Below are 21,849 nucleotides of genomic sequence, written 5' to 3' on the forward strand. Positions count from 1 at the left end.
CCTCCCCTCGGGGCTCCTGGCCCAACAGTTAGGATGAGCAGAGTGACCAGGTGTGGTCAGCAGGGAACAAGGTTCACAACCAACATACCCGGCTGTTGGTGGAGGGCCAGAGGGGTGCAAGCTGTGAACACTTTATACACAAATGGGGAGGCCTTGGGGGAGAGGAGAGACGGGAGGGAGGGAATTAGGGCAACCAGGTGTCCAGGGCACAAGTGAGGCCCCTCCTGGCCCGGGGAGCTCAGGGAAACCAGGAGTGGTGGAGAGCAGAGCCAGAACCAACCAAAACTCACCCCAAAACAAACTGGGCCCGCCCGGCACCTGCTGCTCCCCCCAGTTGGCAGGTCTGGCCTCGGTAACAGGAGGATGGGTTCAGCCTCCTCCTCCTCAGCCCCCAGGGCTGGAAGGTGAGCCAGGGAAGAGCAAGAGGGGGCTTCAGGCCCCTCTGAGGGCTGAAGGGGACTCAGAAATCATAACAAAAAAGGCCAAAAGGTTTTTACTCTGTGAGCCCTGGGAGGGCTGGGCAGAGCACGAGGTGTCCACAGGAGGGGGTGAGCAGAGAGGAGAGGCTGGGGGCCTGCGGTCTGGCTTCCTTGTCAGGGGAGGAGAGAGGGCAGGTGAAGGCCAGATGTGACCCCACCCCAGGCTCCAGAGAGGCTCCAGTCCCGGGGCCCAGCTCCGACACCTGCCCCTCCTGAGTCCACACTGGAGTCCTCGGCAGGCCTGACGCCGCATGGCCGGCCTGAAGCCTGTGTCAGAAGAGAAGCTTGGCAGAGGGAAAAGCCAGCGCGGGCTGACCCAGCTGATCTGAGTCCTTGCCTGGGCTTGTGTCTTTGCCCTGCAGCAAGAGGGCACAGCCAAGCAGGGAGGGCCTGAGGCTGGGAGAGCTGTCTCTGCCCGCCAGAGCCCTGCCCAGATTCTTCAGCCTGCAGGTCAGGGGGCTCCGTACAGAGGATGCCGGCTCAAAGCTCATCAGGGGGGCTGTGTGTGAGGGGGGATGCCTTCTGGACGCCCTCGTCCTCCTCAGGGCTGGGGTCTCCCTCGAGGCCCCCCAGCTCCTTCCTCTGCTTGCTGCTCCTGCCACCCGATGCTTTGGCCGTGTTACTCTTCTTCTTGGACTTCTTCCCTCCCAGGGCGGCTGTGTCCCCCTTCTTGCCAGACCACTGCTCCGCCAGGCAGCCTGGAGTGAGGAAGAAAGAGACCCTCAACAGACTGAGGTGCGGGGTGAGGAGCACTGGCTGGGCATGTCAGGTGGGATTGGTGCCCAATGTCAAGACCCTACCTCCTGCCTCACTGTGGCTCCCAAGCTCTGCTGGGAGCATCTGAGTTACTTGCATGTTGTTCTGTACCTGGTTTCAGTACCTCTAAACCCACCCTGTCCCATCAAACTCCCTGAGGGCAGAAATGCTACAATGCCCTCTATTTCTTATTTCTTCTCTGTCCTCTGATGGGGAGCAAACAATAAAACCAAGGGCCGATCAGCCCTGCCCTCTCCCTCGCTCAGACTCACTGGTGTCCTTGCCCTTCAGCACGTGGTTGGCGCAGAGGAATTGAGTCAGGTCCTCCTCCTGGTGGTTCCTGTACCAGTCCTCGATCACCTCCTCAAACTCCTCCACCAGCACGTCGCACTATTAATCACAACACCTCGCATTGGCGAAGCCCTGGCACTGACTCGCTCCCTGAGGAGCCAAGCCAAGCCTCACAACCCACCACAAGACAGGCGGGAGGCCATGATTCTCCAGAGGAGACTGCAGCCAGAGAGAGGAAGTGACTTGACCAAAGTCCCCCAGCTCTTGGCGGGTTCCTCAGCGACAGCCCCATCCCCTCCCACCCGTGGGGCACAGCGGCCTCTGAGGGCCCGAGGGCCTGTACCTGCTTCTTGAGGTCAGCCACCTCTGCAGAGGTCTCATTCCATAGCTCATAGGGGATGTCCATCACCACCTTGACCCCTTTGTGTACCAGGTTGTGTAGTGTCTCGAAGGTCTCTGACATGCCCTGCAAGAGGAACCAGACGTGAGGGGCAGAGACCCTTCTCCGCTTCCCACCCTCCTCTCCGGCTGGCTGGCGGTCCGAGGCCGTAGCTCTGAAAGGGTAACACATTACCAGGCTTCTCACACTTGACCTAGGGTCCTCTCCCCTCTTTCAGGCCTGCCTCCTATAACCCCTCCACACACACACACCCTGTCCTGCCTCCCCACACCTCATCCCTTCAAAAAGGTCTGCTGGTGTCCTCAGGCCCTTTTCTAGGAGCTCAGTGTGTCTGACTCTTTCCTCTCACTGTAGCTGGGCACACTCCCTCCCCCAAACCCACGCCTACTTCTTGCTCTGGGTTCTTCCATGGGCTTGGTTTTTCCTGGGTGGGAAGAGGGCACAGGTGAGGTAGAGAGGACTCTTGGGTCTATAACAAGATTCCTGCCAGCTACCTAGGTCTTCTCCTGGAGACAACATACTATTTCCTCTACCTTTCCAGAGATTATACACATAAACACAAGCAAATACATATACAAATATATCCTCTCCTCCACCCTGCTTTTTACACTAATGTTAATATATGTATTATCCACACTGTCCTGCACCTTGACTTTTTTACTAAATAATACACCTTGGAGATAATTTTAGTTCAATTCAAAAAAGAGCTACTCATTCTTTATTTTACAGTTGCCTAACAGTCTGCTGATGGCCATATTAATTTATTCAATGACTCCTCTACTGATGATGGGTTAGGTTGTTTCTAATTGTTTTGCTATAAAGTAACAAAGTAATTTATAACACTTTAACATTAAAGCAAATGTGGATTTATTATGAAGTACAGTACAAAATTGACACAAACTTTAAAGATAAAATGTAAGCCTTTTACTGCTTGGGACTATCCCTCTAGGTTTCCCAGGGGTTTCTAACTGATCAGCTTTGCCAGAAGGGTATTAGGTAGAGAAATGTGGGAGGCAAGTCTCTTACCACATGCCAGACACTGAAGATGTAAAAACAAAGAAATACGAGCCCTGATGTAAGCAGCTCATTCTCCAGAGAGAGAGGCATTTCTGTACACAGTAAGTGCATTACATGTCACACGGGCACCCTGGTGGAGGTCTGGGAAGGTGGAACTGTGAGCTGGGAGGGACTGGTAATCACCATCTCCCTCTGGCCCCCTGCCACTTTGGTATCTCCTCTAGCCCCGCCATAGTCCTGGACATCCTGAGCTCCTCCTGTGTTCAAGTGCTCAGGCCTCCATGGGAGCCACCACCCTGGAGCATTTCCAAGGCTGAGGCAAGACCCGGATGGGCAGGCACAAGCCATTACAAATGTGTCTGTTGCCGCTAAAAAGTCAGGCCCCTCAGGAGGGTAGGAAAGCAAACAGGAATTGATAAAGATGGGAAGAGGCCACAGAGGCAAGCTCCCAGGGTACCATCTTCAGGTTGCCCCCATACCAGCAGACACGCTTAGGTAAGGGCAGGCCCAGCCCCAGCCCAGTCCAACCTTGGCAAACCGGTTGCTGCCAGTCCTCTCTTTGTGTAGGCTGTAGTCCAGGAGCCGCTTGCAAATAGTCTCAGTGACTTCAATTAACCGTAAGTCCCTGCAGAGACAGCAGCATGAGAGGGACTGAGTCCCCCTCCTAGCCCCAGTGGGTCAGTGGTCCGTCCCTCCAGCCCTGCTACCCCAACACCTGCACATCTCACCAACGGGAAGTCAGAGCTGGAAGGAAGATAGGTCATCTGGTCTGGGGGCTCTGAAATGCTGGAACACAGACCAGAGAGACAAAATTTTAACAGCTCTATGGGAAGGAATTTTTTATAAAGCTAAATGATTCAATATTTAATTAAAAAAAAGATAAAGTAGATGTGCTAAATTTTGATGTTACAGTATCAGTTCAATTTGAAAGGACGATTGCAGCTGGCAGAGTGCTTTTTTTTTGCTTTGTTTTTAATATTTATACCTGGCAAAATTAAAAGTAATCTTATGTTACCAATATTTTTAGAAATTGCATTGGTCTGTGAAATCCAAGAGTCTGGGAATCCCTGATAAGGACCAAAAGTCTTGTTTTTAAAGATGAGGAGTTTGCAGCCCAGAGGAGTTAAAGGATTAGGAAGGCCACAATTAGGCGGGGGCGGAACCAGGGGGCAGGTTCAGGTATGGGTTAGAGCTGCCTCCCTTTGGTGGGTTTGCCTTACTGGAAGGGAAAAGGGCACTCCAAGCCCCGGAAGCCTGTAGGAACAAAGCAGGCCAGGCCATTGGGTCCTCTGTTTACTTACGACTTGGTATACTTGACCCCGGAGGCCTTCCGGTCCAAGATGCCGTAGCCCGTGTCTATCACCTCCCTGGTCTTGCCAGTTTCCTCAAAGGCTGACTTCAGCTCCACAGCAACATATTTACACACTGAGGGAGGAAGACACAGCCTACTGAGTGCAAGTGAGTCTGACCATAGCCAGCTCCCAGCAAAACAGACCCAGGCGGCGCCTCTCCCAGACTGGGTCGAGTCAATACGCAGGAATGGGAAGGGGTTAGCTCCAGACCACCAAGTGGAGTTGGCTGGGTCAAAGAGACTCTGAGACCCACTGGCCCATGTTCACTCTCAGTCCTTCTCCTACTGACTTCATCTCTCCCAGCTCCTTCCTGCCCCCTACTCCCCACAATCATTTTACTTGAAAAATTTTCAAGCATGTAAGAAAGCTGAAAGAGTACAATGATTATCTATATACCTTACACTCATATTCAGCCAGTGGTCTGTCACAATCTCTCCAATACATAAAATACAGTGCGATATAATGGGTCATAAAAAATACATATTTGGTCATGTGTATGACCAAATATATATTCCCCAGGTATATGTAGTCTTCATCCACAGTTCCTGAAAATACTGCAGAGTCTTAAAGGTGAAATGGGTATTTTGTAATGTTAATGAGAGACTTTTGGACCCCCACCCCTGAATCAGCCAATGGCCAATAATTTAGTCAATCACGACTGTGCAGTGCAGCCTTCACAAAAGCCCCTGAGAGGAGCTTATCACTCTGCTCTGCTTGGTTGATCCTGCTTCTCAGTTGGAGAGCTTATATGCTTGGGGACCCAGAACGCCTCCACATGCCACCAAGCCAGGCCCCAAGCTCTATCAGGAGAGAAGTTCCTGTATTTGGGACCTTGCCCTTTTGTATCTTTTCATCTGGCTGTTAACTTGTATCCTTTATTAAACTGGTAAGCATAAGTGTTTTCCTGAGTTCTGTGAGCCTTAATCGAACCTAAGGGGGAGGTCGTGGGAACCTCCAATCTATAGCCGGTAGGTTAGAAGCAGGGGTAACTGCCTGGGGCTTGCGACTGTGTCTGGAGTTGGGGATGGAGGGCAGTCTCGTAGGATGGAGGTTAAAGGTTAAAGATTCCCTTAACCTGGGAATCTGGTGCTGTCTCTGGGAACATACCATCAGAACTGAGTTGAGTTCTCCAACACCTGATGGTGTTTGAGAATTGCTTGATGTTAGTATGTGTGGGAAGACCCCCTCCCACATACTTATACATTGGAATTGGGTCCGGGAACCTGAATGAAGGTATCCTACTATTACTGCTGTGTATGATGTCATTATTGTTATACATATATGTAGGAAAAAAAGACACCATTGCATTTGGTGTCCAGGAGAGAATAACATATGGTGATATAATAATATACCTAAACAATGTACACATTATTTTTACTAAACTATTTTGAAAGTAAGTTATGGACATCATGATCTTTCACCTCTAAGTGTGTTGTCATGCATCTCCTCAGAACAAGGACCTTCTCCTACCTCTGCGTAAAACAATTACGGTACTTTTGTATTTTGTAAATTAATAATTTCAATATCTAATTCTCAATCCATATTCAAATTTCCCCAATTGTCCCCCAAATGTCTTTTACAGCAGTTTTACTACTTGTTGTTCCAACACCAGCTCTCTATTCCTATACCAAGTTAATTTTGCTCCAATCCCTCCAGAGGCTTTGTTTCTACTGTTTCTGTACATTCATTTTCCCATTTCCTCTGACTCTTCCTCAAACAGTTATTAAGCAGCTCCTATGTCAGGCACTGCCTGGGGATTCAGAGATGAAAATGAGGTCCACTCCTTCCAGATCCAAAGTCTAATGGAGCAGAAAGAAATGTAAACAAATAATTACCACTGCATAAGGAGTGCTACCACTAACTGTGTCAAGTGACTGAAGTCCTAGAAAAGTGCTTAATGCCCTCCAGGGGCTTTTCTACCTATTCTCCCAACAGTACACTAATAGCCTTCTTGCCCAGGAAGCCCTTCTGCACTCATCTCACCTGCTCTTGATTTCATCTGGGCCTCGGCAAGGTCCATGCTCTTACTAAGGGCCTTTACATGTGTCTCTTCCGACTAGACTCCAAAGGTACCCAAAGTGAGTGTCATGTATTGGGTTTCTTCTGTATTCCTCGAGTCTGGGGCTCTGTATGCATTGGACACTTGATAAATACTGCTGAGACTGTTGTCGAGCAGCTTCTCAAGCCTCTGAATGGAACATGCAGGCTAAATGCCATCGGCATTGTTCTAACAGACAGCAGGGTTTCACAGAAAACCAATCTACCACCAGAACACATCCCCTGGAGGCTTGCTTGGTGAAATTTAATGACATATACATTAATAAAAGGCCTGGAGAACTTGGAACACATGAAAATTCCAAAAGAAAAGCTGGTGAACTCAAAGTCTGCAGTGAATTGAGGACATGTCACCTCCCTGGCTCTCCATCTCGGACCATCTGGGTTCCCTCCCCTCTTGTGTCCTGTACTCTATGCAAACTCATCATTTTTCTGGCTCTTTTGCTCCTTCTCCCATGCCCAAAACATGTAGTATTCCAGGCCCTGGGGGGTTGGAACATCCTCTCTCTCTTATTCCTATCAACCATAACCCTGCTTCCCAACTTTTCCAAACCTTACCTCTTTAGGACCCCCTCTGGAGATCCCACCCAGAACCAGAGTTCGAGGAAACTCAAGGAAGTGACCCCAGACCTTCAGAGACATCCACCTACTCTTTTTCTGGGCAGATTCTCCTTCCTCTGTGCCAAGGCCTGTTCTATTCAGGCTAATGCGCCAGGAGGCAGGCTTTGTGCGCTGGACACAGTCAACACTTAGTAACAAAGGTGTAATAATGAATACAAGTAAATATACTATTAAGAGAAGCCTAAGGGTTAGACTTTGCCAAGTCATCCTGTTACTGCAAATACCTTTTAAATTAATCTTTATTAATTACCTACAAAATGAGGTTTGACTAGAATGACCTCTAAGGTCCTTGCCAGCTCTATGCTTTTGTAAGTTTGCCAATGCCTCCTAAGGAAAAGAAATGTGAGTTTTGTAGGCTATGAGAGAGAGAACTAGAAGGGACTCTTTGGTATCAGAGTAAGATAGAAAACAGAGAAGAGGAGGTGAAACCCCCAGATTATACCATACCAGTTAGGACTAGAGGGAGAGTCAAAGGAAAGCATCATAAGCCTCTGTTCAAGGCAGTGAGGGAGCATACAGGCTAGAATCCATGCTGAGCTGTACCAGGGTAACCAGCTCCTGTCCGAAGCATCTCACCTTTAATCTCTCAAATGGAAGGATTATGTGCACCAAACCACCCCACCCCCACGTCCCAGTACTTTGGGAACATCTGGCTGATGTAGGCTTTGACTCAGGATGAAATGGATTTAGAGCCAACTTTCTTCGTGGGGTGGGGAGTCAGGGATGCAGAAAGGAACCTGTGACTATAAAGTTCTGAGAAGAAAACAAAAATGGAGGGGAGGAAGAAAATGCAGGCCTTTCATAGCCCTGCACCACTGACTAGTACGCTGGCATTTTCCTTTCTCTATCCTCCTAAATTCCACACCTCCACCCATATGTCTTTGGGATTCACTTTTTCTCCATATTCTTAAAATCCTCATCCCTCACCAAGTTCCCCCAGGCTCTATTCTTCTCCTAAAGTGACTCCTTAGGCCTCTGACCCTCCTCCTTCCTCCTCACACACCCTTATTTATTTCAAATTTATTCATATTTATATCAGGCGCATTTACAGGATGCCTACCAGGGACTGTGAATAAATATCAGACAAGGTCCCTGACCTCAAGGAGCTCACAGCTAATCAGGGAGCCAGCCAATCACACAGATTAGGTGGCGGGGAGGGCACTAAGGGGAGAGTCTCAGGCTTTTCTTCCCCCAAGACCAGTCATCTTTTCGGTTCCTCAAACTTGTCCTTTGCTTCTCAGCCCGTAGGCCTATACATCCGTGGTTTCCTTTGTTGGGACCCTCTCTTTTCACCCGCTAACTCCTAATTACTCTTCGGGCTTCCTTATACAAAGCCTCTGCTGATCTCCCTTCACGCACAGCCTTTCCCCCAACCCCTGGGCTACATTAAACGTTCCTCACCGGCCTGCAAATCACTGTACCTGCTGTATCTCAGCATCTACGACCCCGGATTATAACTACTTGCTTATATTTTGTTAGCTCCAGGTGCACTGAGACCTGAGTCCCCAGCACTCACGCACACAGAAGGTACAAGGAATGAAGAGACGGGCTCAGGAGCCCAGGGCACTCCGTTCGTTCCCTGATCCTTCTCTGCAAGCACCCCCCCGCCGGCAGGATCCTCCGTGGGCCCCGCCCCCTCACCTTCGCATTTGCTGGGCAGTCGGACCCAGTCGGTCTCATCCGCATGAGCCTGGCTCGGGCCCAGATCCGGCAACGACAGTAACAGCAGCAGTAGCGGGGGTAAAAGCAGAAGGCAGCGGAGCCCGGGCCGGCACGCGGGGTCAGGCAGTGGCTCCATGGCCCAGCCGGACCCAGCCGCGCTTCCTCCCCGGGCGCGCGCAGGGTAGCTCCCAGGAGCCGCTTCCGGGACTGCACACGTGCCTCGGCGTAACCAGAGAAACCGCGAGGCCGTCAGCTCCCTCCTCCGGCGCCTTGGTCCCGTCCCCAAAGCCGGCGCAGCCAATGGGCTTTTCGGAATTCGCTTTCCTGCGAATGGGAGGACGAGTATTTTTTTCGTCGTCGGCCAATGAGAGAATGGATGGTGTCCTCAGTGACCTATGGTAGCATCTTTTCCCACCGACTACGGAGGACCAATACCGTGGAGAAGAAGCAGCGGCTGGTACTGAGTTGGAGAGGGTAGGGCGCGCAGGTCCTGCAAGACTTGCGCAAGGCTGTTTTCACTGCCTCCTCCGCCTCCTTGCACTCCACTTCCCTCCTGGAGTCATAATGCAGCAAACCCCTAGTGACCACCTGTTTTAAAATTTTATTATTTGTGTTGTCGTTGTTATTGTTGTAATTGCCAGTCACTCCGTTAGGTGCTGTGGGTGAGACCATGACCACTCAAACAGACCCCAGCCTGCAAACAGCTTACTTAGTGCCCAGTCTCCCTAGATTTGTCCCAGAGAGAACCAGAGCAAATCACTCTCTTTCTGAGCCTTAGTTTCCATCTGGATGATGACAGAGTGACCCCTCCTAGCTGCTGTTCAAGCCTTGCCCGTTGCTGGGTAGCTCAAATAGGTTAAAGCTTTTCGAACAGATTGTAAAACATTCACACATTTTCTTTTTAATATGTAACATCAGTCCCCTTTTCTGCCCTATTATTTATTTATTTGAATTCTGAGCTTCCAGAAGTCAGGGACTTAACTAATGGATATATTTCCCTTCCACCTTCCTGGCAATAACAAGGTGCCTGTTATTAAGGGTCAAATGAGATGCTCAGTGAGACCACCCCCACCCCCCACCTCTGCCTTATCTGCTGTGTCATCAGGAGAAGGACTCTCTGGGTCTTTGGGGCTGCTTCAGGTTGACCCCAAGCTCAGTGTTCTATGAATGCACACAGACCAAGGCCACTTCTCTGGAATGTTGTCCACAAAATCCACTTTTACCCACAAAGGCCTGTTCACCAGTGTTTTGTGTTTCCTTTGTAGAGATTGAATATTGATGCTATGTTATGAATCCATCAAAGGGCTGATGCTCAGCCTTTTGACTTGTCATTTCCTGAGCTTCTTGTTCAAAACAAGTGTGTGGGTGACAGGCACTTTGGATAGGCAGGGGCCGTGATATGTAGAATTCCACAGTGTACAGGATCAGGAACCCCTCCTGAAGTCCTCCATGTTCTCTGGACTTCATAAGACTTGGGGAGGCTCAGAGCCTGGCCATGGCCCTTCATTTACCTAGACCCAGGAGCCCTCCTGGGATATAACAGTAAGCCAGCCACAATTCTGGGGACTGAGTCTGGGGCAGGACAGGTTTAGGGAACTGGGGCATGATGGAGAGGACTGTTTAAGCTAAGGGAAGTCCTGTTTCCAGAATGAACAAACGGACCTCTGAGAGGATGTTTACTGAGGCATGAATTAGTTTGGCAGGAGCGCTGGGCTCAGCATCTGAGCTGAGAGTTGATAAGGGACAGAGGGTAGGAAAGTCTGAGACTATGGCTGGACAGGCCTCCCACCCAACCAGCCTACCCCTCCCTCAGTCTGTGTGTTGGGGATGGTGGACAGATTCAACCCCAGAAATTGTGGGATGCCTGTCCTTCAAGAATTAAAAAAAAAAGAAGGCAGGAGAGTCTCCTTATGGGCTGATGAGAGATGAGCAGTAGAGGAGATGGTGAGGGTTTTCATGGAACAGCTGGGAGAGCATAGAGGCTCAGGGAAGCTGAAGATGTCATTGACACTGTGTGGGGATGCAACAGCAGTTATAGCATCGTTCCCTGCCACTACCTTGGGGGAAAGGAGACGAAGGTAGCACCAATGATTGAGCCCACTGTCCTGTGCTGCCCTTGAAACATCTAGATTTACATGCAAGTATCCAGAGATTCCTGGGGAGATGACTGGAGAGGAACCCCTGGGAAAGGATGGATTTCTTACCAGCACTGGGGAAGTGGGGGACACACAGGCTGACTTACAGTCCATTGTGGGAGCCTCTTATTCTATCAGTGTGACAACCCTTTTTAGGAAACAAAACAAACAAAAAACCTCTTTAGTGTCTAGCTCAGAGTTGATACTCAATGAATATTTGTTAAATGAGTCATGACCCTTAATTGATTAATAAGTTTGGAATTACTCTCCATACTCTTGGCATTGGACATGATCCTGTTACTCTGGGATCCTGGCCCTGTTCATTTCTGTTGAGTCTGTACAAGGCTTTGCATCGGGCCCAGCACCACCCCACCTTCCTGAGTTCCTGGGCTCCTCACCCTGACCTCTTACAGAGGTTGGGTCAAGGTGGGGAGACAGAAAGGGGGCCTCACCCTAGCCTGGCTGTGGGGGAAGGAGACAGATGGACACAGTCTTCCCCAACCCCCAGCCCCATCTGCAATTCCCAGGGTCTCACTCACAGGAAGCCCTCTTCCTCAAGGGAGCCTTTCCAGACTTCTGCCTCCTCTAACTCTGCCAAATTCCCTCCTCCCAGGGTAGACTCATGAATTAAAGTATTTCTCACTTGTTGGTGTCATTTAAATTCTCCTTTAATTGCTACAGTTCTCTGCACCTCAAATGCCCAAGTGCCTGGGTGGATCACCACCCTCAAGGAGCTCCCAGTGTGACGGAGAGACACAGCCTTTTCCCCCAGAAAGCCTCAGGCTGAGCAGGGAGACAGGAAGCTGTCTCCCAGCGCCCAGGAAGCTCCTGTCTGAAGAAGGCAAGGTCACATACAAAGGCCGTAAGGCGTGAGGCAGGAGTGCAGCGGGAGGGTCGGGAGCTCCAGGGCCAAAGTTGGTCGGTAGAGAGCGTCCCCTCCCAGCCTGAGCGCCAGGGATCCCGCCCCGGACGGAGGCTGTGAACCCCGCGGCCGCCTCCAGGCTGCGGCGCTGGCGGGACGGGCAGGGCGAACCTTGGGCCTGTGGTCCCCCCATCACCGAGGCCAACCCACCTGCTGGGGGCTGAGGGCTCGCCCCGCGGCGGAGGCTGCGGGCGGAGAGGGCGGTCGGGCCGCGGGGCAGTGCGCGGCGCGGCGAGCCCGGGGTCCCGCGGGCCAGGCGGCCTGGCCGGGTCCCCCGCGCGGCGGGCGGGGCGCGGAGGCGGCCGCAGGTCAGCAGCAGGTCCAGCAGCAGCAGCTTGAAGAGCAGCAGCCGCAGCACCCCCAGCAGCAGCGCCTGGCCCGCTGTTCCTGCGGGGAACAAGGCGCCTCTTAGGGGCCTGGGGGTTGGCCCTCCGCCCCAACCGCAGAAGACAGGCTTCCGGGGAAGAGGGGCCTTGGCCGTTCCTCCTCACCGTCGTCCCCCAAATCTGAGGAACGTCCTTCCCGGTGTCTAACCTCAGGTCTCACTGGTAATAACAACAAGTATCTTCCTAGCCTTCATTTTATTTTATTCCCCAACAACCAGGGGGATGTGAGTCAGGCAGGAATTAGCATCCACTGCAGAGGAGAGAAACCAGCTGAAAAGCCTCTGGTCAAGAAGCAGAACCTGACTCAAGATCTCCCACCACCCAGTCTCCCATTTACACATGGCTCTGGCGCTGAGACCACCCTCCTACACTGCTGCTGCCCAAGGCGAGCTTCCAGGCCCCTTCTGTTAGCAACCACCCGGGCTTCTTCCTTGTGTTCTGCCATCAGTCTGGGTCAGCGGATTCACTCATCTTACCCACGTGTAGACTGAGGCCCAGGCTTGCCAGTGCTCAAACCCAGCAAGGCCTCATCAGGGGACACCCACGAATCCCCCAGTGGACCCATCGGGCCAGAGCCCAATAGCACCCAAAGTCCTGGTCCCCTGTACTCACCCCTGAGAGGCTCCCAGAGGCAGGTCCTGGCTGCGGAAGCCTCTCCTGCTGGCCAAGGAGAAGGGAGTGAGTCCTTTGGGATGGGCCACGCCCGCCACTCCAGTGGTTTATTGCATGTTGGCTAAATGACCAATTTGCTGCAAGTCCTCCAAGGGGCCCAGATCTCCCTCATTCCCCACTGTCCACTGTTCTGTGCCCCAGGGAGGCTGAGGTTCCTCAGCACTTAGATGAGGAATTCATTTTCTGAGCAGCCTTCTTTGGAAGGCAAGGCATTTATTCAACAGACATTCCAATTTGGAAGATGATAAAACTAACATAACCCAAAAAAGAGAGTAAATTATCTGGTCAGTAATAATAGCTGGCTTTGGATAGGTGACTTCTCTGTGCCTGTACAATGAGGGGAAATAATATGACCTACTTCATGGATTTGAAGTGTTTGGAACCATGCCTGGCACAGAGTAAAGGCTCAATGAGTAAGTGATGACAATTTATTATTTAATTATTGTTTGGATCTAATAGGAAGGGTGTCATGTGTAGGGTGATAAAGATAGAGATATTGACCCTAGGTATACATATAGAAATAGTATTAACCCTAGGTAACAGGGTTTATAGCTGTATCTCTCTCAACCCAAGGAAGGAGGCATTACCTCTTGGAAGTCATGCATCAGAGCCTGATTTGAAGGAGATGTCACAGTTGTTTGGCACTTGAACACTCTCCATGTCCCCATGGCCTGGAGCCTCCCCTCTCTCCTACCATAGCCTGACTCCAGGGTGTGTGGAAGAGGCAGGGAGTAGTCATAGGGGCCCAGGCTCCACGCCCACCTGAAAGCTGTAGGGGCTGTGTGCTCCGGCTGTGGTCCCCAACTCCAGGCCCAGTGTGGCAGACCAAGGTTTCCCAGGCCGCCAGTTCCTCAGAGGGCAGAGAGAGCTGGGCCAAGCTAGTCCAGGTGCCGTCTGCTGCTGGGGAAGGGCCGTAGGTGAAGGCGTCCAGTGCACTGCCGTTTCCAGCTGAGAACCAGATGGTGCTTTCAAGGCCAGGAGGGGCAACATCAAGGACCAGGCAGACCACCAGTGTCTGCTGCTTCCCATCCACCAGCAGGGTGATTGGTGGGGCCAGAGAGGGGAAGGGTGTGCCACTCATACCTGCAAGAGGGCATCACCGGTGGGGGACTAGATCTGGCTCTGCCTTCTCAGGCCAGCGTCTCATAGTAGGCTTCTATCCTTCCACCATTTGTCTATCTATCCTTCCACTGACTCACCCATCCCTCTCTTTTAGCATTTACCCATCTATTCATCTATCCTTTCCATCATCCATCTTTCTTACATGTATTCTTTCTACCTTCCCTATAAACATCCCATCCCATCCATTCATCCATCCATCCATCCATCCATCTATCCATCCATCACCTATCATATCTGAACCTTTCTGTGCCAGGCACTGGGGATACAGCATTAACTGAGACATTGTCCCTACCCTCAAGGAACCCAGTCTCATGGGAGAAACAGCAGATGCATAAACAAATACTTAAATACCTTGTTGTGCCAGCCTCAGGAGAGCGGTTACCTCTGGGGAGGAAGGGAAGGAAATAAGATCTGGAATGAGATCAAAGGGGCTTCAGATGTACCTGTTAACTTTTTGTTTCTTTTGTCTGATTCAAATGTGGCAAAATTTTAACCATTTGTTAATCCAAATGGAATATGCATAGGTGCTTGTTGTATTAACCTCAGTTCTTTTCTGTAGATCTGTAGTATTTTTAACAGCTTTTTTTCAGATATAATTCATGTACCATATAATTCACCCATTTAAAGTGAACACCTGTATTATTTCATAATTTAAAAAAATAGTCTCCTGGGTATTGCAAACATCTGTCCTATATTTCCCAGAATTGTCTTGATTTTCTACAATCTTATTATTTTCAGTAAAGATGACAAAATATATAATATAACAAAATGGTATTCTTGAATAATTGGGTATTTGTTGATATAAATAAAATCTCAAAGGTTAAAACCCACTAATAACTTTGTACCACAAGTCAAGTGCAGCCAGGCTAAAGAAATGCCCTAGGGTGCAGAAAAGGATGCCAGAGGGTCTTGTGAGGAGGCAGGTGTCGGGGCAATGCTCGGGAAAGGTTTCTTGAAGATCAAGGAACTCATATACAAGTACATGGATGGTAAGCAGGATTTGAAGGTTTCTTTGACTCCCGATCCCATAGAACACCCCACTTGGAAGGATGACTAAGCTTCCTTATGTGACATAGTGGACCAAGTCTGGAACATGGCATCAGACCAAGCTGGTTTAACTCCTGCTTCATCCATTTAATTTCATTGAGTCTCAATTGTCCCATCAATATAATGGGGTTAATAACACCAGCCCAGTAAAATTGTTGTGAAGAATAAAGATCATGAATAGAAAACATCTTGGCAGATAAAGATTCATTATTATTATCAATACTAACATGAATAAGGACTCACAGGGCATAGAGAAGGCCGCGGGTGAGCCCCAGGGCCCTCAACCTCCTGAGCCTTTTCAGTTGTTCAGACACTTCAAGTTGAGTGCAGCATCTACCACCAGGGATTGTGCCTTCTTCCCCTGGCTGCTTCCTTCCCAGAGCTCAGACACCCTGTCACAGGCTCTCCCTGCTCCACACTGATGTGGTTTATCTCCCTAGGGAGAGAGAGTCTGTGGAAATACTGAGGGTCAGCTTTAGGACAAGGAGACTCCCTGACTCCGAGGTCAAGGACCTTCTTCGACCACACACGTACATGCACATGCTTCTAGATGAAGTTGGAATTCTCCCCTCAAAGCACAAGGCCTTTGGCTCCAGCCTTGGTCTTTGGAAGACTGAGGGTCAATACCCCCAAGAAGCCACTGAGGCCTTGGGACCTCTCCTGAGAGCCTATTGATAAGCTGGAGCAGGGAGTGAGCATGAGACATTCTGAGCCCTGGTGGAATAGGGCATCCTGAGGGCAGGAGATGGATGGGGACAGGAAGGGCAGAAGAGGGTCCACAGTGTTGCCTGAATTCCTCACCCCACCTCACACAGCACAGCCCCGGCTACTACACCCCCACCCAGTCCACCTTGCTCCTGTTTCTCTATACCTTCTGACCAACACTGTGGACTCCAGGAAGCAGGACTTGGGGCCCCCGAGCCAGGTAGCTGGGACGTAGTGAGCAGGGGGCAAGGGGATGATGGCTTGTGGTGAGACTCTTCATGGGGGCCCAGAACAGCTTGGTCCTGCCTTCCTGCATCCCACCCCCACCAGGGAGGCCCAGGGCAAGGGAGTGGGCTTGGGCAGACGAAGGGGGCACAGAGGGCTGTGGGGATGGCGGGGGGTGGGGGGCTCACCTGTGGGCAGGGCTGGACACCCAAGGGCCAGGAGTAGCAGAAGCCAAGTCCCAGCCATGGCCCACCTGAGAGGAGGCAGGACCCAGCTGCAGACCAGAGGTGTGGGCTGGGGAGGAGGCGCCCGCGAGACTGCCTGCCAGGCCACAGGCCCAGCTGCACCTCAGGTGCTCCACCACGAGCCCCCTGTGAGGGGCCCCTCCCACCCGGGGCCCCTCCCACCCCTGTCCACAAACCCAATCCACTCTCACAGGGACGGGGAACTCAGGGTGCCGCTCCCACTCTGGGAGCCAGATGCTACACTCCCTCCCCTCTGAAGAGCATTTCACAGTCTGCAAAGTCTTCTCCCAGCCCCCTGTCCTGCCACCTCCAGGCCACAGTGCACCAGGCAGTAGCATGTCAGGGGCTTAACATACAGCGCTTCATTCCATCCACCAACCACTGCCAGTCCCATTTCACAGGCGAGGTAACTGATGCCCAGAGACCTGGACACACCTACCCAGAGTGACACAGCTGGCAGGAGGCAGAGCCAGGCTTTGAACTGTTTTGCTGATGGCTGGCCTGACTATGGTCAAAAGCCTAATAGACTTATTCCTATGTTATTACAACCCATCCACCATTCCCTCTTAAACAGAATTTTTTTTTTTTAGGGCAGTTTCAGAAAAAATTGTTCTAGTTTCAGAGTGTCAGGTTTACAGAAATATTGAGTAGAAGGTTCAGAGATTTCCCCTATATCCCTTACCCATCCTATCAAATCTCTTTTTAAAACTAAACTTTTTATAAATGCCATTTTCAGTAACTCCCAATACATTTTAGTTCTCATTGTCATTTTGACCCAGAAACTTCACATCTAGATACATACCCTAATGAAGTAATAAGAGATTCAGTCATTATAAGAAAGATTCATGCAAAAAGTATTCCTCAAAGTGTTTAAAAAGCAAGAGAAATAAAATCAACATAATCGTTCAATGCTAGGGAAAGGGTAGAATTAATTCATGTTTGGTGTATTTATATTAGTGAATATTATGCGGCAGTTTTTAAAACCATGCTTTCAGAGAATGTGCAATGACACAGGATACAGAACAGAATTCGGTTCAGAGTGTGGGCTGGGAAGTGTGGCTTTCAATCCTGTGTCACTCAGTAGCTGTATGACTTCCACCAAATTATGTATTTCCCTGATCCTCAATGTCCTCAATTTACCCCGGGGATAATAATACATCAAAGGGATCCTCTGATATTTAAACAAGATAATCCCTGAAGACAGCCTAGCACCGTTCTTTATACTTAGTAAAAAGTCAATGAATGTTCTTTTCCTTCTTGGTGTATACGCTATCCTAACCTGTGTGAAGTGTTATCCCATTGTGGTTTCAATTTGCATCACTAGTGGTTAGTGATGTTAAGTTCCCTGATACACATTTCATACACGAATTTATCTTCTACTCAATGCATGAAAGGCCTACTTCATCCCCACCAGCATTTTGGCATTCCTTAAAAAAATTACTAATTCAATCAGCTAAAAATGATACCTCATTTCTCTGATCACATTACTTTCCCACTTAGTTGTTTCCTTCACTGTATTGTCTGTCTCCCACGTACTAACCACACCAGTCCTTTGTGTACTGTACTTGCGGGAGCCATTTTCCAATTCACTGACTACTTTTAATTTCTCTTTGTTTTTTAACCTGCAGTTTTCTTGTTTTGTATAAACCAACATAGTCATCTTTCCTACTGGGGTTTATCTCATCCCTGTCAAGCCTAGAAAATCCTCCCCACTGCGGATCCATGCTTTCTTTTGTTTGTTGTCCTTTTGCACATACATAGTTTAATGCTCTCTCCCCCATTTAATTCTGTCAGGAATTACTTTTGGTGTATGATATAAGATGTGCATCTGAATTTCATTTTTTTCCCAAAAAGCGAATCAAATATCCCAAGATTATTAACTGAAGAACCCTTCCTATCCCCATTATTTGCAAAACGTCCTTTGTTATTATCTTTTACAGTGGCGGTTTTATTTCTTCCTGGCTCCCCGACTTCTTTATTCCGGTGCCAACCTCCCCCCATCTGGATGGTTATTTTAATAATCATGTGGGTTGCACTCTCCACGGTCCGCAGGGAAGCCCCGACGGCCAGGGCCGCCTGCCACCGCCCTTCCCTGGAGCAGCCTGGAGGCCTGGGGCGCCTCGTGTTCCCAGGCGCGCCGGCGCCCAGGTGCGCTCGGTCACCGTGGGTTCCCGCCGGGAGGGGGAGGGGGAAGGCAGGTGTCCCTAACGACTCTCCCACCCTCCAGCCTGGGGAGGTGCTGGCCCCGGCTCCGTTACCACAATGCAGATGGGGAAGCCTCTGGTCTCTTTTGGGTTTCAAGACCTTCCCAGACACAGGAAGGCGGAAGACCCCCTGCGCCGGCCGGCTTGGGCCACCTCCCGGGGCTGCAGCTACCCGTCCACAGATCCTCCTGGCCCCCAGCCTCCCCGACGCGTTGCCTGACGCTCTCACTACGTTCCGTCCTTCCAGGAGCCTCAGGAATCTCCCTCCGCCCCCTTGTCTTGCTGGTCCGAGAAAGTGCCCTTGCCCGGGGTGCTAAGGACGCGCTGCCATGCTGACCTTACATCCCCAGCTGAATCCCTTCTCTGGGCTCCTGATTTGGAATTGAACCTGGCGTTTGCGGACGGGCCGCTAAGAGCCAGGCTTGTTCGCAAACATCTCCCTTAATCCTTACAACCACCCGTATCAGGTATTCTCATCCCTGTTTTAACAGCTGAGAAAACTGAGGTCAGGAAGTGAAGTTATAGGGCTAAGGATTATCTAGCCAGCAAGTGGTGGAGCAGCGAGCTCACTATGGGGGTGTGTTTGCAGGTCTGTCTCTCCAAAGCTCTCTTCACAAGGTTGTTGGGTGAATGAACTGAATTGTGAGCATCCATGTAGGCGCCAGGCACACAGCAGGCCATCCCTCTCCTGCGGGTTTTCATATGCACGGGTAGAAAACCGCGGGCCCTTGGTAAACTGAGATGAGCTGCATAGGATGTGGAAAAGAAAATTAAGGAAAAGTAGCAGCGCTTAGTGGGAAAAGATTGCTGATTTTGCCAATAATTATTGACTGTAAATCTGACCTACCAAGGAGAAGATTGCAACCAGAGGGGCGAATAGGGGGTGGCATGTGTGATATTTATAATGAAAAATAAAAATCACCGAAGTGTTTAATGATAAGGATATAGCTAAATAAACCAGGGTGTACCTACATGGTGAAATATTATGCAGACCTTGAAATGTCCTTTTATTCAAACTCATTTATTGGTCTCTGTTTTCTGCTGGCAATTGCAGCTGTGGATAAGGCAAAGGAAGGAAACAGACAGGTTTACAAATGGATGAGGGACTTGGATGTAGCAGATGTCTCAAACAAAGTGAGTGTCTGTGTGTGTGTGAGAGAGCAAGCGAGCGAGAGAGAGAGAGAGAGAGAGAGAGAGAGAGAGAGAGAGAGAGTAGGGGAGAAGAGTGGGGTCCTGGGGTAGAGAGGGGAGATCATTCTTCTGGGTTGGAGCAAGCCTCAGGAAAGTGCTTTAGAAGATGATATTTGAGCCAGGTTTTGATTCTTTTTGAAGAGTTTGTAATGACATGGAAAAATGTTTCAATTATGATATTCATTTAAAAAGGATTAAAAACATGTATGCCTATGTTCTGATGTTCATGGAGCCACCACACCAGTTTCGGTTGCTGATACTAACTGTAATTTATGTAAGAAAGACATAAACTTTAATCTTATGTAAACTATTGCTATTTGGGGTTTTCTGTTGCTCATTGCCAAAACTAATCCTAATTAACACACATACTGTATGTCCTGGAGTCTTAGCAAGAATGCAGAGGGGCAACTTGAAGAGAGTTTAATGAAGGGACTGTTTATAAAGGTGTGGCCAGGGTATAGAGAACCCACTGGGGTTGCTATGGCCCCCTGCAGCTAGGAGTGGTGGGTGTCAGCACCTGCGGTCTTAAGAGGGGAGAGGGAGCAGTTTCAGGAACCCAGAGTCAGACAGAGCTCTGGAGAGGGTGCCTTTGGTCAATGGGCATTGGCAGTGTTGATCCTGCGGGGAGGGAAGCAGGAGAGTAAATGCCCTGACTGTGCCTTCTGATCCTCCTACCTTCTGATCCCTGGCTGGTGCCTCCACTGGCTGAATCCAAGTGGAGGGCGTGAGGGTCCTTTGATGCAGTTCAGCTTCCCAGGGTACAGGGCAGGGAGTAGGGGTAGGCGGTCTGGAAAGTCACAGAGAAGTTCCTCTTATCTTTTGTCCAGATGAAAATTTCATGTCCCCAGCACAGAGGACACACAGTGGATCACCAACTACTATATGATTGGGATGGGATGTTAGTTTGGTCATACTCCCACTGAAACCTAAAATGTTAGCTATCACCAGTGTTCTTCACATAAGGTAGCAGGGGAAAATGGGGGTTACCAGGCCCAAGTTCATAATCACAGCTGCCTGTTTTCACCCCTAATGACACATTCTCCTTATCCATGGCTGGCACCACACTCTTTACCTGGTTACTGACTTTTACTCTTATAGGGTCTGAGTCTTTTGTGGTCTTGGCTTTGTTTGGTTGCTGAAATTTTCTGTTAACTAGAACTACTGGGCAGATTATTAAGAGGCACCTCAGGGAATCCCTGGGTTCCAGATCTAGTCCCTGCCTCTATTATGCAATAGCAACCACCTAATTTTCTCCAGTAATTGGGTTTAATCAACCCAGACATTACAGAGGCGCCTTTCTCTGCCTGTTGGTTCGGTAGCAGAAGAAACTAAAATGGCCAGGGGCCATCTCAGCTTCCAAGTCATGAACATGACGATTGTTCCATGGTTGATAAAATTCTTCCCTGGGTACTAGGATTGCCAAACTCCCTGAGTCCAAGATTATGGGAATGGGTAGCAAAATTCTTCCAGGAGATTCTAGACTTTAGGTGTAATAGTCACGAGGCTGCTGCTACTCTGCCTCTTGGCCACATCTGATTGCATATGGTTATAGTTTAAAGAATACACTGCATCCTGTAGGATGATGGCCCCTCTACCTGGCAGGGTGTAGTTTCTGAGCTATGCTATAAATGAGCCTTCAGCTGGCCAACCACCAGTCTATCAAGCCAGTTGCTTCTGGGTCATGGGGCAGTGAAAAAACCAGTGAATTCCTTGGGCGTGAGCTAATTTGTGCATTTCCTTGGCTATAAAATGTGAGCCCTGGTTGAAGGCAATGTGTGTGGACTGCCATGGTGATGGATAAGGTATTCTGTAAATCCATGAATGGTGGTGCTGAAAGAAGCACTGTAGGAAGAGAATATAAGTTCATACCTGGAATATGTGTCTGTTCTTGTAAGGATAAAGCACAGCCCTTCCATTGGAGGAGGGCCCAGACAAATCATTCTACAACCAGGTGAAATGGTGCCTAATCAGGGACTCCGCATTGGGCTTATAGTAGGGTGGGCACTCAGACTGACCACAGCCAGATTAGCCTGAGAGAGGGAAAGACTATATCATTGAGCCAAAGTATAGCACCATGGGTCCATTGAACAGACCCTGGATGCCTGGGGGAAAGGCAGACCATGGTCCTTAAGACTGTCATTGTGTCCAACTAATGATCATTCTTTCCCGTCCTTAATGTAGGGCACTGCAGCTACCTTGCCTTTGGCTGTGAGGCATTACCACCTGGCCTTTACTGCCAGGATACAGTCATTCTCACTGATATCAGGGAATCCAGTTCCATGATTCAACCAGACCCCCACTAGCAGCTCCAGCCTACAGACAGGACAGTCACCAGAGCAAGTCAAGGATGCTGGTGGCCCTC

At 49.9% G+C, this 21,849-nt stretch overlaps 2 protein-coding genes across 4 annotated transcripts; both read right to left on the reverse strand.

The window, feature by feature from the left end:
* Positions 1 to 475: 475 nt before the first annotated feature.
* On the reverse strand, positions 476 to 8,862 carry CNPY3 (canopy FGF signaling regulator 3). 3 transcript variants are annotated; one of them, XM_017657048.3, is made up of 7 exons: positions 8,613 to 8,859; positions 4,245 to 4,368; positions 3,671 to 3,729; positions 3,472 to 3,605; positions 1,870 to 1,992; positions 1,508 to 1,625; positions 476 to 1,177 (listed from the first exon to the last, which is right to left on the reverse strand). In XM_017657048.3, the coding sequence occupies exons 1-7, from the start codon at positions 8,767 to 8,769 to the stop codon at positions 960 to 962; spliced, it is 933 nt and encodes a 310-aa protein (XP_017512537.1). In that variant the 5' UTR covers positions 8,770 to 8,859; the 3' UTR covers positions 476 to 959. The 3 variants fall into 3 exon arrangements, 2 of the variants coding, with proteins under 2 accessions (XP_017512537.1, XP_017512536.1); XM_017657047.3 differs by lacking the exon at positions 3,671 to 3,729 and having other exon boundaries at positions 3,472 to 3,568; positions 8,613 to 8,857; XR_001852584.3 differs by lacking the exons at positions 476 to 1,177; positions 1,508 to 1,625 and having other exon boundaries at positions 3,472 to 3,568; positions 3,672 to 3,729; positions 8,613 to 8,862.
* A 2,632-nt stretch (positions 8,863 to 11,494) lies between these two features.
* On the reverse strand, positions 11,495 to 20,232 carry PTCRA (pre T cell antigen receptor alpha; the record flags this gene model as incomplete). The annotated part of the gene is given in 6 exon segments (XM_073224295.1): positions 11,495 to 11,967; positions 11,970 to 12,077; positions 12,689 to 12,733; positions 13,511 to 13,831; positions 14,222 to 14,281; positions 20,163 to 20,232. Coding segments are annotated over 6 exon segments (1,077 nt in total), but the record flags the coding sequence as incomplete, so codon positions are not given.
* Between the last annotated feature and the right edge of the window lie 1,617 nt (positions 20,233 to 21,849).

The sequence above is a fragment of the Manis javanica genome, chromosome 16, assembly GCF_040802235.1.
Source record: "Manis javanica isolate MJ-LG chromosome 16, MJ_LKY, whole genome shotgun sequence".
NCBI lineage: Eukaryota > Metazoa > Chordata > Mammalia > Pholidota > Manidae > Manis > Manis javanica.